Source organism: Emydura macquarii, unplaced genomic scaffold (genome assembly GCF_026122565.2).
Source record: "Emydura macquarii macquarii isolate MOO-44397 ecotype Brisbane River unplaced genomic scaffold, CSIRO-AGI_Emac_v2 contig_378, whole genome shotgun sequence".
Classification (NCBI taxonomy): domain Eukaryota; kingdom Metazoa; phylum Chordata; order Testudines; family Chelidae; genus Emydura; species Emydura macquarii.
Genome location: NW_027130515.1, coordinates 523,641 through 538,939, shown reverse-complemented (window position 1 = coordinate 538,939; position 15,299 = coordinate 523,641). Strand labels below are relative to the sequence as shown.

Sequence of the window (15,299 nt, the reverse complement as noted above, 5' to 3'; positions counted from 1 at the left end):
GTGGTAAGTTCCTACGGCAGCCGACGTGAGAGGGAGATGGACTAGCCCATTGCTGCGGGAGGGGCTCAGTTAGGAAGGGACGCAAGTCTCGGCCAGGCTCTCTCCGAACCAGCAGTCCCTGGTCTCCCAAACTTGGTACCGCCCGCCCGCAATGGGGACAAACCATCCCCTCCGGGGGAGAGGGGCCGCTGGAATGTACCATTTCCTCTCCCTGTCGGGGACTGCTGACTTGCCGTGCAGCAGCCCCTCTATCCTGCCGGGGAAGGGCGGGGCCTGGAGTGGGGGGAGCGGTCAATGCTGGGGGGAGGGAACGGTGCCGGGGGCCCCCCCGGCAGGGAAGCCAAGACCCTTTGTTACCACGTGCCCTTCCTGCTGGCCCCCCTGCCCTGGCCCCTGCCCGCTGCAGAGCCCCGCTCCCTGCCCCGCAGTGGCTGCAAAGCCCGGCCGGGCAGAGCTGGCAGGGCAGCGCTCAGCCGCTGCACGGGCGGCCAGGCCAGGCCAGGCCCCACCCGGGTCTTCTCGGGCCCTTCGCGCCCGCAGAGCTGCAGCTGCCGGACTGAGCCGGGGGGGCCGAGGTGCGCAGCAGGTCCGGGCCCCGCGTTCTCAGAGCCGAGCTGAGCCGCAGGAGCCAGGCTGGTGGGAGCAGGCATCAGCGGTTCAGGGGCAGGGGCAGGACTTCACTGCCCCGGCCATAAACCTGCCGGGCCCGGCCCGAGGCGAGCCGGGGGGAGGTGGGCGCAGGGGACGGAGTCGGACCGGAGCTCTTGGGCTGAGCATCAGTGAAAACCTCCTGCCAGGCGGGACTGGAGCGCGGCTGCCCTGGCCCCACCGGCTCCCTGCACGCTCAGGCCGCTCTTCCTAGCGCCACGGGGCTGGGCTGGCCTAGAAAGGCTCCCCAGGGTCCCCGCGGTTCAGTGATGGAGCAATTCTCCAGGAGCAGCACGCATGGACCCGGGAGAGACGGGGCAGCGTGGGGGAATCTAGTGGGGGAAAGGCTGCAGGATGCTGAGGGCCCTGGGTCCCAAGCAAAGGCGGTGGCGGTGAGTGCTGCAGTGCTTTGGGAGACGGGCCGCCCTGGCACAGGGATGCCAGCTACACCCAGCTGGGTCCCGCTCTCCCAGGGAGGATGAATCAATGTTATGGAATTCAGGAAACTGGTTTAGCCACCAAGCCAGGAATCTAAACACTCGGTTCTTCCTGAGACGCCGCGACTCTGCCCTGTGGCATCTGCGGCAGGAGCTTGGTTTCTGGCTTCCCTGCCAAGTTTTGGTGCCGCCCTCTCCTGGGTCCCGCCTCACCTCCCCATGGCTCTAATTGCTGGGTGTAAACCTGCTGCAAGGATCAGAGCCCGGCCCACAGAACCCTGGCCTGATGTGGGCACCAGGAAACAAAGGAGATTTCAACAGCCACCTGGCCCAGAATAACAAATCTGCAGCAACTCCTAGGCTCCAGATCCTGCCCCTCAGCATTCCTGGGGTCAGCCATCAAACCCCAGGGGGGGAGCAGCAGGTAGTTCTGCCCTGTGCGCACACAGCTCCCTTAGCTGCAGGGCCAAACCAGGTCAATGGCTTGACAAAGCAGGTGATTTAAAAGGATACTGGCAAGTGGTTGAGGGTAGCAGAGCTGTTGGGCATCTCAGGAATGTCAGTGCTGAGCACAGTAGAGGACCCTGCCAGCCCAGCAGCCTGTCTCCAGCAGGACTGAGCAGATCAATTCATTGCCACCTGTCAGCTCTTCACAGCTGGGAGAGGCGAGTGGCAGTGCACTGGGACAGCTTGTGTCCAACCCGGATGGGCAGCATGTCACTGCCAGCTCCGTGGAGACAAACCAGCGCCAGCACTCCAGCGGGAATGCGGCCAATGGAGCAGGCAGCTTGTCTGGTCTTGTCGGTGGTGTCCAGCCCCGCTGCTAGCCCTGGGTAGCTGGGGACCAAGCCAAGTGGAGGCCTGTCTGCATCGTTATCTGAAACGGGGGGGAGGGGGAAGAGTCCTCATTTGTAGCAAAAAGGAGACAGGGAGGCAGATGCTGCTGTGAGGGATTCCCAGGTGCTGGAGCGCTCCAGAACTACTCTGACCAGGATTGGTGACACCTCCCACTGCAGCTGTGGAAGGGTGAGATTCACTGGGGTGAGGAAGACAGCCCCTGGTCCCCACTCTGGGAGCACGGCTCCCCTTCCCAGGCTCTCCTGCCTTCCGCTCACTGGACAGCGGGGAAGGCAGCTTTGGCTGTAGCAACCTCCTGGGGTGCAGAGCAAATGCCAGTGTCACTACTGCCCTATATTGCCAGCCCGGAGGCCTGGAATGTACCCACGCAAGCTCCCCCCATGAGCACTCAGGGACAGGTGCTGGGGCCACCCCCATGAAGGGAGAGAAAGAAGCAACCACAGCAGCCAGAAGTACCAAATTCAGATTTATTCCAGGAGGCTGAACGGATCCTTGCCAGGCCTGGACCTTCATATCCAGAGCCCGGCCAATTACAGGTACGCAGCCACCCCCTCCCCACCCGCCCACAGCCCACCTCAGGGGAAAGAAGGCTCTGCTTCCCTGGGTGCTTCAGTTGAGTGGGGGGAAAAGCTGCCCAGCCCATTCCTCTCATTGTACTTGTGTCTATGACCGCACCAGGGCTCTCGCTCTGCACAGGCAGATCCCTCTCATCACCTGTTCTGGGCTGGCAGGGAAAAGGTTTCTTCATCCATCTCATCTCACTAGGTACGTGCCACTGCCCCACAGTAAAGCTTCACACCGAGACATCGTGTGTGGGGGTGGGAGGAAAGGAAGGAATGGACTGAGTGATGGTGCATGTTCTCTGGTGGGGGGGCTGCTTTCCATCTCCCCTTCTTCCTGGCAGGACACGATCCAGCCCCTCTCCATCTCAGAAGCAGCATGAGAAGGCCCAGCACAGGCCAGAGCCCTGGGGTGGCATGCAGAGCCCACGAGTCACAGACTGCAGCAGAGCCAGGGGCAGCTCTAGCCCCAGCAGGAAGCTACTCTGCAGCATAAGTCTTTCACATTTCCCAGGCCTCACACCCCAAGGCCAGGCTACCTGCATGGGCACCCAGCACGGGCATAGCAGGGCAGTTTTACTCTCTCGGCAGCTTTCCACTGGGGCCAATGGGCGGTGGTGCCTCAGCATGGAGGGCAAGGAGCCAGAGCGGCCCAGGCATGCAGCTTCGACAGCATAAGGAGAGGAAGCTGGGCATCTCCCCAGCAGGGCCAGAGCCCTCGCTGGCACAGGACACAGCTGGGGATGCGGGAGGAGGAACAGGAAATCCCACTCTTGCTGCTGGGCTTCCCTTTGCCGGCTGGTAAGAATCACGGTTCAAACTCACCCACCGAAGGCAGCTATTGGGGCACAGGCCCCTGCTCCTGCAACTCCCCCAGGGATGGGCCTGCAGTGCTCACAGCAGGAGCAGTCTGAGATGGAAAAGCCCCCTTGGCTCAGCCAGTCAGCCCATGGTGCAGCTGGTACCATCGCAAGAGCTCTGGCCCTTCCCAGTCCAGGCTGCTAACTTCCCGGTCAGATTTTTGAAGACTCGACTCTCTCGATCCAGGGTGAGTCGCTGTCAGCGTCCCTGTGGTCAGCCCGCAGCTGCTGTAGCTCCCTTTCTAGAGCCTGGCTGCGGTGGTACATCTCCATGTAGCTTGCCTGGATCTCTCTCTGGTAGCGCAGCACTTTCTCCTTCTCCTCCTGCCAGGTTTTCCGCTCCAGCTCAAAGTTCACAGCCTGCAGCTCGCCCTGGCGCCGCTCCCGCAGCAGCTCTGCCCACAGCCACTCCACCTGCCTCTCCGGGGGCTCCACACTCTCCCCGTGAAGACCCCAACACTTGGAGTCGTCTGTTTCACAGCCAGAGAAGTCCTGGCAGACTGGCATGGGAGCATCCCCCGGAAGGAGGGAGGAGCTGGGCTCTGGGGGGGCCTGGAAGGAGTCTCCTAGCTGGGCAAGCTGTGAGTCCTTGGCTTGCACCTCTGCCCAGGCCTCCCGCAGCTGGGTCTTCAAGCTGAAGATCTCACTGAGTTTCTGGGCCACCTCCTCCTGGGAGTCTCGAAGCTGCTGCTTGAGCAGTGAGATCTCAGCTGCCTTCTGACAAACCTGCAGGAGACACACAGAGAAGGGGTGAGCAGGGACAGAGCGAGAAATGGGATGCACAGGAAAAGGGGGGGGTAGAGTCCTTAGGTGGGACACCCCCATTCAATCCCAACTCGGCCAGGCGGGGGCACTGAGTGTTAAAGGTCATGGTGCCTCCAACCTGCCCTGTGGCAGCCATACAAGGGACTCCAGAAGGCAGCGAGTGCTGAGGCAGGACTGGAAGCGTTGCAGGGGTGTGAAGGATCAGGAGGGGTCGGGCGGGGGTGGGGTTCGCTAGGCTGGGTTAAGTCACAGGTGACAGCGATTTCGCCATTCTCTGCCTCCTACTGAGCCAGTTTCTCCACAAGAGCACCAGAGTTTGGTGTAACTGGCAGCTTGTGCCCAGGGCGGGGACAGCGGGAGGGAGATGCGGGTTGGGGCTGAGGGGCCCTGGCCCAGCCGTGGGGGCAGAGAGCTGGAGGAGAGCTGCAGGGCTCTCCTTTACTCACCTCCCACTTGGTCTCTTCCAGTTTGGGGCTGACACGTTCACACGGCTGCTGCCGTCGCTTGGGCTCCACACACTGGCCCTGGTGCAGGCTCAGCTCCTCCTGCAGCCGCTTCTTTTCCTGCTGTGCTTTGTAGAGCTGCAGCTGCAGCGCCCGCTGGCTGCGCTGGGCTTGCTGCATCACCTGCTGCAGCTTGGCAACGTGCATCTGCTTCAGCTTGTCCAGTTCATCCAGCCACAGACGCTGCTTGTCCTCGAAAACCTGCCGGACCAAGGAAGAATGCAGGGGCCGGGTCCCAGCTCCTGGGGTGAAGGGCCAGGCAGCCCCAGCCCTTCCAGCGGCTCAGGGACTCCATCTCCTCTGTGACAGGTCTAAAGGGAAGGGCCGCCCTGCTCCCTGCCTCGAAGGGAGCAGTCTGGCCCTATGGCACTGGGAAAGGAAGCAGCAGCTCTGAGCGCCACCCACCCGCAATACACAGCCCCACAGCAGGGATCACACCCCTGCATGGGACCGTTTTCAGGCTGGTCAGAGGTCTGGAACGCTAACAGACTAAATGGCCCCACGTTCTCAGGGAGCAGACACAGCCGGGCCACCAGCCGCTTCCTCTCCACCTTCCCTTGGGGCAAGGGGGAAAAGGTGCCTTGTGCATGGAGGTCTCCCAGTCCACGCTCAGTGGAAGAAGACAGTTGCTCTGGCACTGGGAGTGGTGGAGCCCAGGGTCCCCATGCCCCAATGTGTCGCTGGATTATGGATGTGAACGTTCCCTTTCCCCAGCTCTGCTCCACTCGCACCAGACCCCATCACGCCGGTGCAAGCACAGCACAGACCCCAGCATGCAGTGAGCTCTAAGACACCTTACACACCATGGGGGCACCTGCATCTCTGCTCAGGGGGCCCTGGGATGGGGGGCGGGAAGCAGCCCCAAGGAGCTGCACCCTCAGGCCAGCCCCACCTATGCTCACCTGTGTGAAGGGGTCTTCAGTCTCGCTGAGGCTTCTCTTCAGCTGCCGCAGCTCCCCACTCTTCTCCTGCAGCTGGTCCTCCAGCTGCTTCACCACATCCTCCAGGGAGTAGGGGAGCTTGCAGAGCAGCGAGGACTCCCCAGAGCCCTGCAGGCGGCTCAGTGTGGCCATACTCTTGCAGGACAGAGGCGCTTTTTCCACTGTCAGGGGGTCTCTGGAGCCCCGGGAGGCCCTGTCCAGGGAGCCCCCAATGTGGTTGATGTGGCCCATGGAGGCACTGAACTGGCCCGGGGTGGGTTTGAAGCGGGGCAGGTAGGATGAGAAGCTCTGGATGCAGTTGTGGCTGGAATTGGAGGCCTCGTCTAAGCTGATGGTGTGCAGCAGGTGGGTGCGCAGGGGGCCGTGCTGGGAGGAGGCACCGGTGCTGGTGCTGCTCTGCGACAGGAGGGTGTGCAGGCTCCCGTTGCTCTTCGACAGCTTCTGCCCTTTGGAGGAGGCCAGGCCCTGCATGGAGGCTAGGCCTTTCCCAGCCGCAGCCCTGAAGGCCGACGGCCTGATACGACACTGGAAGACAAGGCAGCCAGGATCAACCTGGTCTCAGCACAAACACCCCTCCCGGCATCGCGCAGCAGGGAGAAGAGCTGGGGAGCACATGGGGCCTGAGCCTGTCTACAGGATGGCTCCAGGCTGCCCCAGCCCTTCGCCCTGGACACTGACATCAGGTTTACATTCCAGGACCTCACAGCTGATCCCACCTTCCATCTACCCCAGCAGTTACACTGGCCCATCACCATGGTATCATGCCGCCCTGCCGGGCTGCCAGGATGCTGGAGACCCCAGGGGCTTCTCTGTATGGGCAGGGGTTTGCTCAAGAGCTCCCTCCTCGCACGTGCTGGCCGGTTGTGCACCACCCCAGAAGCGGGTGCATTCCAGGGAGTGGTTGGTGCGACAGGCACTTGGGGGAACCAACATCCATCCCTACAGCGAGCCACATGTATCCTCGTGCACCAGACCGGCCGGGCCGGGCCGGCCCAGGGCAGAGCCCTGTCGGGGCGCAGGACAGCCCGGTTCTCACCTTGTCGAAGCGGCCCCGCTCGGGCAGCGAGCTCTTGGAGAAGTCTGCGCCCCGGTGGTAGCGGTCAGGGGACCGGTTCTCCCTGTCGCTCTCATAGTCCCGTTTCCAGGCCGCCCCCGGTGCCTGGTGCTTCCTCTCGGCCCGCGTCTCCTTCCTGGCACTCTGCAGGTAGCTGAAGAGCTCCCGCTGGCTCGGGCCCTTCTGGAGCAGGCCGTCCGGCTGCCGGAGCCCCCGCGAGCCCCCAAGCACCGCCTTCAGCTCCACCAGCGACAGGTCCTGCTTCTCCACCAGGCTGCCCACGCTGCCCATGCTGCAGCTGTAGCTTCCCGGCCCCAAGGCGAGGCGAGAGGCAGGGTCACAGGTCACAGCAGGGGCCTGTGCTGTTGCCATGGAGAATTAGACGGACGTGTGGTACCAGCACTGCCAAAGGAGGGAACCGAGTCAGCAAAGGGGAGTGGCTGGGGCCATCCCATGTTCACCAGCCCCCCGGCTCCCTCCTGCCATCCCCATGGATGCCCAGCCAGCCGGGGGGGGCACCGAGAGCCCCATCTCACTGGGTGATGGCACTCCCGCTACTCACAGAGTCCTAGAAGAGGAGGGCTGGGAGGGAGCTCAGGCGTATCTAGTCCAACCCCCACTAAATCAACAACTGCTGCTCCCCGCTGACAGATCCCTTGTCACCCCCAAAGAATAGTCCAGGGTCCCCATGCATGATCCCCACGAGATCCGAATCCTGCCCCCTGCCTACAAGGAGCCTCTGGTGGGTGCGGGTCCGGCCCGAGCCAGCTCCTCCCTTCAGGCCCATCTGGCTGAGAAGGAAGCAGGTGCCTTCTTTCAGCCTCTGGAGCCGGGAACCTCCACAGGAGTCAGACAGACACCAGCAGCTTCCCCAGAGCGGGAGCAGGGTCCTCTGCCACTGACCTGCACTCCCCAGGCAGCCAGAGCCAAGGCCCGGAGAGCAGCGCACTGGGAGGGGAGAGAGACTCCGGCTGGAAGCTGATCTGCCCTGCCACCCAGCCCAGGCTGCACTGCTCACTCCTCTCTGATGTGGTGGTTCCCACGCCCAGCTCCTCCTCCCGCCTGCGGTGCTGGGAGTGGGGGGGGGGGGAAGGAACCAAAACAAACACATGCCACCCAGCCAGGCAAGCAAGCTGCAGAGCCAGCCTCGCCTGCCAGGGCCTGACACAAGCATCTCACTCTGTCCCCAGGCTGACTCCTGGACCATCGGCCCATGTGCAGCCGTGGCGCTCAGCTCAGACAGGGACCTGGCCAGCAACAGGGCGAGTGGTCGCGTCACACACCTTTGTGTACTGCACCCCGCCAGCAGCCAAGGCGCTTTCAGCAGCCTGCCCAGACCCAGGCCCAGGACTCAGCTGGGAGAGCGTCTGCAGGGCGACCCCTCAGCCCAGCTCAGATACAGCATGGCGAGACAGCAGCCAAGAGGGGATACAGGGCCCAGCCCGGGTGGGCAGACGATACCACACCATGCTGCTCTGTGGCCCGGGATAGCGAGCTGGGGTCTCAGTAGCAGAAAATCCAGCATCCAGCTTGACTCCTTGTTGGCAGCGTAAGCAGAGAAGCCCAGGGCTGGCTGGGATAGAGGCTGAAACGAGGGGCAGCGTTCCTGCCTGAGCCATGCCTGCTGTGGGTGAGAGCAGCTCCCCCAGGGCTGTCAAGCCAGCGTCGCCCCTCAGCCCAGCTCCTTGCATTTCAGAGCAAGACCCAGAGCCCCCGGCCCTACCCCAGAGCAGCTCAGGAGCTGGGCAGGAGGGCAGAGACAGCCAGCAGCTTTCAGAATCCCCATCGCTGCAGGGAGACCCAGCCCTTTTCTGGACGTTGGGCACTGACCGTGGATGAGATGAAGAATGATGCCAGGTGCTGCGCCAAAGCCCACAGGCAGCGGAGGCCAGGCGCCCCCAGACAGCCCCTGCAGGCAGCAAGGCACAGGCAGCAGCAGCTGGGACACTGCCCATTGCAGGCGGCTGGCGGACGCAGATGGTGCTGCGGGGCACAGGCCAGCGGCTCTGGCTGGGAGGTGGGAACAGGAAGGAGGTGAGCAGGTTCCAGGCTGCACAGGCAGGAAACTGACAGTGCTGCTTCACAGCTGACAAGCCCCTCACACTCACACACACACACCCTGTGGAGCAGCGGCAGGGACAGCCCCTCCCTCTCCGGTGCTGCCCAGCCAGGACAGTGGCCAGGCCTCTTCCTCGGTGCGGAGGCTACATTCCCCAGGCTGGCTCCACCCCGGGCCGCAGCAGCGCAGCCAGACCAGCCAGCTCGGGCCACTGCTGCGACAGGGACCACAGGTGAGCCGGCCCCTTCCGTCCTCCGGCCAACGACCTGACCCCCACTAGTGCCCGTCTGTGCAGACTCCTCCCGCCGGGCGGCATTCCCACCCTCTGGGCTCCAGAAGCTCATCCCAACGCCCCCAGTGCCCACGCACTGCAGAGCGAATGAGGCAGGCTCACGCTTTGCCTGGGCATCCAAACCTGCAGCAATGGCATCATGGAGAACATTTGCTCTGTGTGGCATTTCCACTTGCAAAGCCAGTCTCCAGTGGTTGCCCTCTAATTGTCTGTGCCCGGCTCCTGCGCCCGCCCTCTGCTCATCGCTGGTACAGCCGGCCAAAGACCCCGGAGCCAGGGCGAGTGAGACAAAGCAGTTAAATGACTTGCTAGCAAAGACCCACCCAGCCCTGCAATAACGCCAGAACATAGCCAAGAATTCACAGGCCAGGGGGGGAGCGACGGCCCCCACAGGCCCTCTCGCCCCCGGTCCTTGCAGCATTCATCCCTGGAAACCCAAACGTCCTGGGGGGGTGGGGAGGACGAGCTCCAGGGGAGAACAGGACATTGATGCAGGGCGCAGGTGTCCAAGGCTGGTACAAGTGTCAACACCAGGAGAGGAGGAGCCACTGCAGCTCGGGGGACGGGTCTCAGCCGCCCAAGGGACAGAAAGGAGCACAGCACGGCTGGTGCCCGACAGATCACGAGCTGCCCTGGCCCAAGGGAGCTCCCAGCCCAGGTGTAACGCCCCAGCTTTCTGCAGCAGGCGCCGTGTAAACAAACAACAACTCCCCATTAATTGCTGCCACGCACAAACCAGTCTGACAGCTCCTGCCCTGCAAGGTCATCTCAATCCTGGGGACCCAGCATCTGCTGCCAGGAGCCACCTACACACAGGGGAGCGGAATTCACACTCCTCAGGGGAGCTGGGCCGCCTGGGGTGCTGCTGGGAGCTCACAGCACCTCCACCACATGGCACCAAACCACCAGTTCTCCGGCAGCCGGCCCCAAGGCCCGAGGAAGCTGCTGGCACTGGCCACCCCACCCGGCCAGACCCCACATCCGATCCCTCCCCAGACTCACACTGGCACGTCTGTCGGCCAGGGATGATCCATGGGGCATGTCAGCTCCCGGGCCTGACTCTCCTCCCTGCCCCCGAGGGGCCACTGACACCTGTGCCCAGTGGGTGTTGCCCTGCGAGTTGACAGCTCTGATCTGGGAAACCAAGGCAAGTGCCACCCTTGGAAGAGGTGTCTTGGCAGCTTGCTGGGCACCGTGTAGCTTCAGGCCTCTCGGCCCCTTGCTCCCTTCTGCAGCAGCCTCTCCGCGTGAGCATGTCAATGGGGCCACCCCCCACGCCCCGGAACCATTCTGTGCACACATCCCCATGGAGGGGACGGGACCTGACCTGGATTTCCAGGGAATGTTGCACTGGGAAGCAACTCTCAGCCCCAGACCGGACACAGACGCCCTCCTTGCCCCATGGACCTTTGGGTAACACCACATGCTTTCAAACCAGGAACAGAGCACTTCAGACTCAAAATGGGGCTCCATTTTTTACAGGAAGGGTAATTAACCATAGGTGCAACTTGGTGCAAGCGGCAGGTTAATTCTCCATCACATGGAGTCTCTCAATCAAGACTGAGCATCTCTTTCTAAAGCCCTGCTGTAGCTCAGCCAGACGTTCGGGTCTGGATGCAGGAACCACAGGGGCTCAGACTGCATGGCTTTAAAAACCTAGGAATCCTCTCCTGTAAGGCACGCTCCCCTCTATGGCTCCCAGCATGCTGAGGGCTGAGCCTGCGCATTGGGCTGCCCTCCGTGGGACTCAGCCAAGCTCAGAACCCCAGCCAGGAGGCAGATTCCAGGCTCCGTCCCAGTCCCACACACCACATTGTGACGCCTTAGATCAGACAGCCGGAACCACAGCAGCTGGGGCTGCCAGGGATCCCCGGCTCCTTTTGCCAGGGGACAGACAGGCAATGCATCCTGCTTCTTCATGGCTGTGCTCAGTCCTGCACCAAGACGACTCAGGCTCAAAGCCTTTCAGAGGTGGCTCTGTCCAGGCAGCTCCTTGTGCTGTTGGATACAGACACAACAATGACCCCACGCGGTCAGGTCCCATTTGACAGCACCCTGGGGCAGCAACCACCCCTAGTGTCGCCCTGGGGCAGCGCTGACTGTGAGGGGAGAGCATCTCTACTGCACAGCATGGGGCAGAACTGACTGCAGGGGGGGAACAGCCCTCACCAAGACACTACGTTGTTCCCTGAAACACCTGGTTGTTCCTAGCAGGGCTTCCCTCTGAGCAGACCAAGTCCTGCTTGGTTTGTGAGATCTGCAGAGATCCCAGCTGCAGGGTACCTCCCAACCCCACCTGCAGACAGATTCGGAGCAGCCTGAAGGTATCCAGCACACAGACCAGAGGAACCTTCTGCCTGGTCAGGAATCTCCAGGGAAACAGGGATGCTGAGTGAAAGCCAGTGAGCGACTCCCCCTCCCAGCTGGTCAGTGAGGTTTGTCCATTGCACGTGACACTTGCACAGCCATCAGACCTCTGCTCTGTCAGCCGCAAAGCCCCGCTCTCCCCAGGTGCTAACGGGACAAACCCTGCCCCTCTGAAGTCTTGCCAGGATCTGGGCCTGTGTCCACACTGTTCTGGAAGTTCCTTTCCAGTCAGCCTCTGGCACCTGCTGGGGCCCATCTCCCAGGGCTGTAAGGGCGGGAGTAGCCCCCTTCAGTGGGTCAGTGCACTCTGCCTGGCATGCAGAAGGAACCTGAGGAAGGGCTGTGGGCTCTGGGCTCATGCAGTTCAGCAGATCTTGTGAGCTTGATTCAATGGCAGCTTGGCCAGCAACTTCCTCAGGAGCAGGACAGGGTCCTGACCCCCTGCCCTGACTTCAGATGGGCAGGCGTCAGCAGAGCTTTTGCCTTCTGTAACAAAAGGCGCTAGGACTGCGGGCCACTGCTGGAGAGACCCCGGGTGGAATTAAACCCCAGGGCCACACAAGCTCTGTCATGGCCACAGCAGGACTCACGGGAGCAGCGAGATGGGGGCTGCAGTCCAAGGGGACCTGCCCCATTCCCCCGGTTGTGCTGCCTTTAGCACTGGGACCCAGGGCAGCTAGGGCCATGTGATGACACAAGCAACCCTGGAGCAGCATGGGAGTAGGCTAGGAGGCGTTGAGGCAGGATGAGGAACAAGTCCCATTCCGAGGCCAGTCAGACCGAACACTTCAGCCCGCCGGCATTGGCGCAGGGACGGAGAGACCAGAGGTTCAAGCTGGGGGCGATGCTGCTGAGACCAGTCAAATTTCGGCTGGGATTTGGAGTGGGCCAACGGAGCCCCCAGGGCAGGTGCAGCCAAGCAGTGACTGTACCCACTAGGGAGCGCAGCTCTGCAGACCACTCTTAGATTCACCTTTCAGCCCCTTCCCCAGCTCTTCACGCAGGCCCCCCAGTAGCTCGGGGCCTTCAAGCCAGGCCTTTCACTTCCAAGTTGCTGAGTCACGCAGACCCCCATGGAGCTGTGATTTGTTGGCTCCTGAAGACTGGCTTTGCCAGGACCCTCCCCACTCCCTGGAGCCACAATGAAGAGGCCTCCTCTGAGCAAGAATTCAGCCGTTCTAGAAGCTGGCAGGAACCACAGCACTGGCTGGAAACATGAGACACTCACAGCTCCCTTGGCAAAGCTGCATGTTATTTCCCAGTACCCAGGTGTTGAGAAGGGACAGGACACTCGGCAAGGGGCCGCCCGTCCATTCTTACTCCAAAGGGAAGAACCAGGAACCCCCACACAAGACCAGCCCTAGGGCGAGGTGGGTGACTTTCATGAGCAGTCACAAGCTGAAGAACAAGGAAGTGGCAGGAATTTCCTGCATCCTTCTGCTTCTAAAATAGGCAGATCACAGGAAGAGATCTGTGAAATCCCCGGGCAGATAGAACATCACAACTTGGGAACACCTCAGCTAGACACTCTGGGTGTAGATAGCCGGCACCGAGGCATCCTAGGAACTTCTCAAGCTCCAGACACAGCATTCAGCCACCCCTACCCATACCGCACACACCAAGGACTCATGTCACTACCATGCAGCCCCTTCATCTTGCCACGACCTTGACATCAGACGCTATGTACAACAGAGACGCAAACCACTCTTCATGCAGGAAACCTCAGTGGGATTTGCTCATTTCGCACAACTAGCAAGTTCCGCAGACACACCAATTCACACTGGTGAAGAGGAGACAGCAGATCACCTGAGCTCTAAAATGACCAGCAATGCTCAGAATGAGGGACGCACCTGTGAGATGGGGGGGATCTTCAAGCGTAAAATCCTGGTAAAAGCCAACAGGTGCTGTATACGCCACACACACGTCAACTAGCCCTCACTGTCCAAAACAACCAGTGCGCTGCCTGGTGCGAGGACCCCATGCAAAGAGGTTGAGGAACTGAGGGCAGAATGGGCTGGTGTTCTGCCCTGGTTCCCCCGCCCCAGAGAACAGCAAGGTATTTCTGCTAAAGCAACTCATGCTGAATGCAGACACACCATTCTTGTTGAAGGGGGTCACCTTTGGTTCAAAACGTAGGTGCCTGTCTGAACACTCTTCACTTCCTATTGCTGCAAGGAACAAGAACGGGAAGATGAGAGGGAACCTGTGTTTTCTGGGTGTATTTGACAGCAGCTGGTACAGTCAGTTCACGGGTCTCCCCTGTGTAGTTGTTGTTTACCCCTGTTTGCAGGGTCTTTCATATAGCGAGGGAGGAAAGAGCATGTTTGTAAAAGAGGAACATGGGATTTTAAAATCTAAGTCTTAAAGTCCGAGTTATTCCAGGGGTGAGGGCCACCGGAGAACAGCACAGGCTGGGAAAGTGGGATCATCGAAGCCTGGGCGCTCAGGGCAGGACTTCAGGCCCGGAGACCGCCGGTAAGAGCTCTCAAGGCCATAGTGCTTTTTAAGGGGGGGGAGGGGGTTCTAAGATAAATGGAGCAGAACCGGGCTTGGTGCGTTCAGGACTCCGTGAGTGGGTGGGTGGGTGCCTCGCAGGAGCGTCCCGGGCCCGTGTTACCGGTACCAGCAGTGTCGCTGTTCATTGCCGTTCGCAACACACGGCCTAGCTCAGCCCAGACCCCAGCGAGGAACCCGGAGGAGGCCGGGCCGGGCCGGGCCGGGCCTGCGGCTCAGAGACTCGCGGGGGGTGGTGATCACAAGGGTCCCTCTGGCCTTACCGCTCCGTGCGTGTCACGGCTCCCGGCGGGCGCAGCTTCCACCCAGGCACTGCTGCCGCGGAGGGGCCGTGTCCGGCTACGGCCGTGGCAGCCTGTGGCTGAGACCCGGCCTGGGAGCGGCAGCCACGGCTCGCCACCCTGCGCTGGGCAGCGGGGTCTGACTGCCCAGCCCGGCCCGGCCCGGCCCGGCCCGGCCCGCCCACGTGTCCCGGCGGCCGCGGGTCGGGGCTCCACTCCGGCCGCCCCCGCCGGCTCCGGGACACGCCGGGCCGGGCCGGGCTCCCCGCCAGGCAGCTGTTCCCGCCCGCAGGGCTCCGCTCCGCTCCGAACCGGCCCGGCCCGGGCGAGCTGGGGCGAGGAGAGGTTTCAACACACCGCGAACGAAGCCAGTGTCCGGCCGGGCCGGGCCGGGCCAGCCCCCCACAGCAGGACGCAGCTCCCCGCAGCACAGGGGGTGCCAGGGCCGGGTGCCGCGGGGCGGGTCGGGTCCGGCCGGGAGCGGGGCCCCCCGCGGGACACGGGCCGGGCCGGGCCGGGCGCGGACTCACCATGCTCGCTGGCGGCGCGCTCGGCCGGGCTCGGTCCCTCGTGCAGCGCGGCTCGAAGGCGGGGGGGCAGAGACAAAACCCGGCCTGGACGCGGCTCCCGCCCGCAGCCGCATCGCGGCCGCTATGGAAACCCGGGAAGCCCGGCCTGGATCGCAGCCCGTGGGCGGGGCCCTGCGCTGCCAGCCCCCGACTCGGCGGGCCGCCCACCCGTGCCCGGATCCCGCCAGCCCACGGGCGGCGCTCTGCCCGCAGCGGGGACCGCCCACGAGTCGCAAAGGGCCAGCGCCCGGGAGGGCGCCCCGGCCTCAGCCCGGCAGAGAGCTGCAGGGCAGGAAGCGGCGGCTGCTGCTGCTGCTGCTGGACCCTTCCCCTCCTCCCTGTGCAGGGAAGAAGCCCCTGGCTCCTCCAGCCCAGCCCAGCCCAGCCCAGCCCCGGCCAAGCACAAGCACAAGCAGCATCGCTTAGAGCCCCCAGCAACTCCAGGGGCCCCTATTTGCTTTTCAAGTATGTGTTGGGGGGGCTCAAAATATCCCTGCTTAGGGCCCCCGTGGGCTAGCACAGCCTCTGCCTGCAGGCCCCCCGGGGTGGCTGACCGGCTCCCAGACAGCCCTGCAGGCCCCTCTGCCCAAC

At 62.8% G+C, this 15,299-nt stretch overlaps 1 protein-coding gene across 2 annotated transcripts; it reads right to left on the bottom strand.

Moving 5' to 3' along the window:
• Positions 1–1,658: 1,658 nt before the first annotated feature.
• N4BP3 (NEDD4 binding protein 3) lies at positions 1,659–14,911 on the bottom strand. 2 transcript variants are annotated; one of them, XM_067535012.1, is made up of 5 exons: positions 14,670–14,911; positions 6,609–7,028; positions 5,534–6,097; positions 4,575–4,832; positions 1,659–4,089 (listed from the first exon to the last, which is right to left on the bottom strand). In XM_067535012.1, the coding sequence occupies exons 2-5, from the start codon at positions 6,996–6,998 to the stop codon at positions 3,517–3,519; spliced, it is 1,785 nt and encodes a 594-aa protein (XP_067391113.1). In that variant the 5' UTR covers positions 6,999–7,028; positions 14,670–14,911; the 3' UTR covers positions 1,659–3,516. The 2 variants fall into 2 exon arrangements, with proteins under 2 accessions (XP_067391113.1, XP_067391124.1); XM_067535023.1 differs by lacking the exon at positions 14,670–14,911 and adding an exon at positions 14,122–14,299.
• Positions 14,912–15,299: the final 388 nt, after the last annotated feature.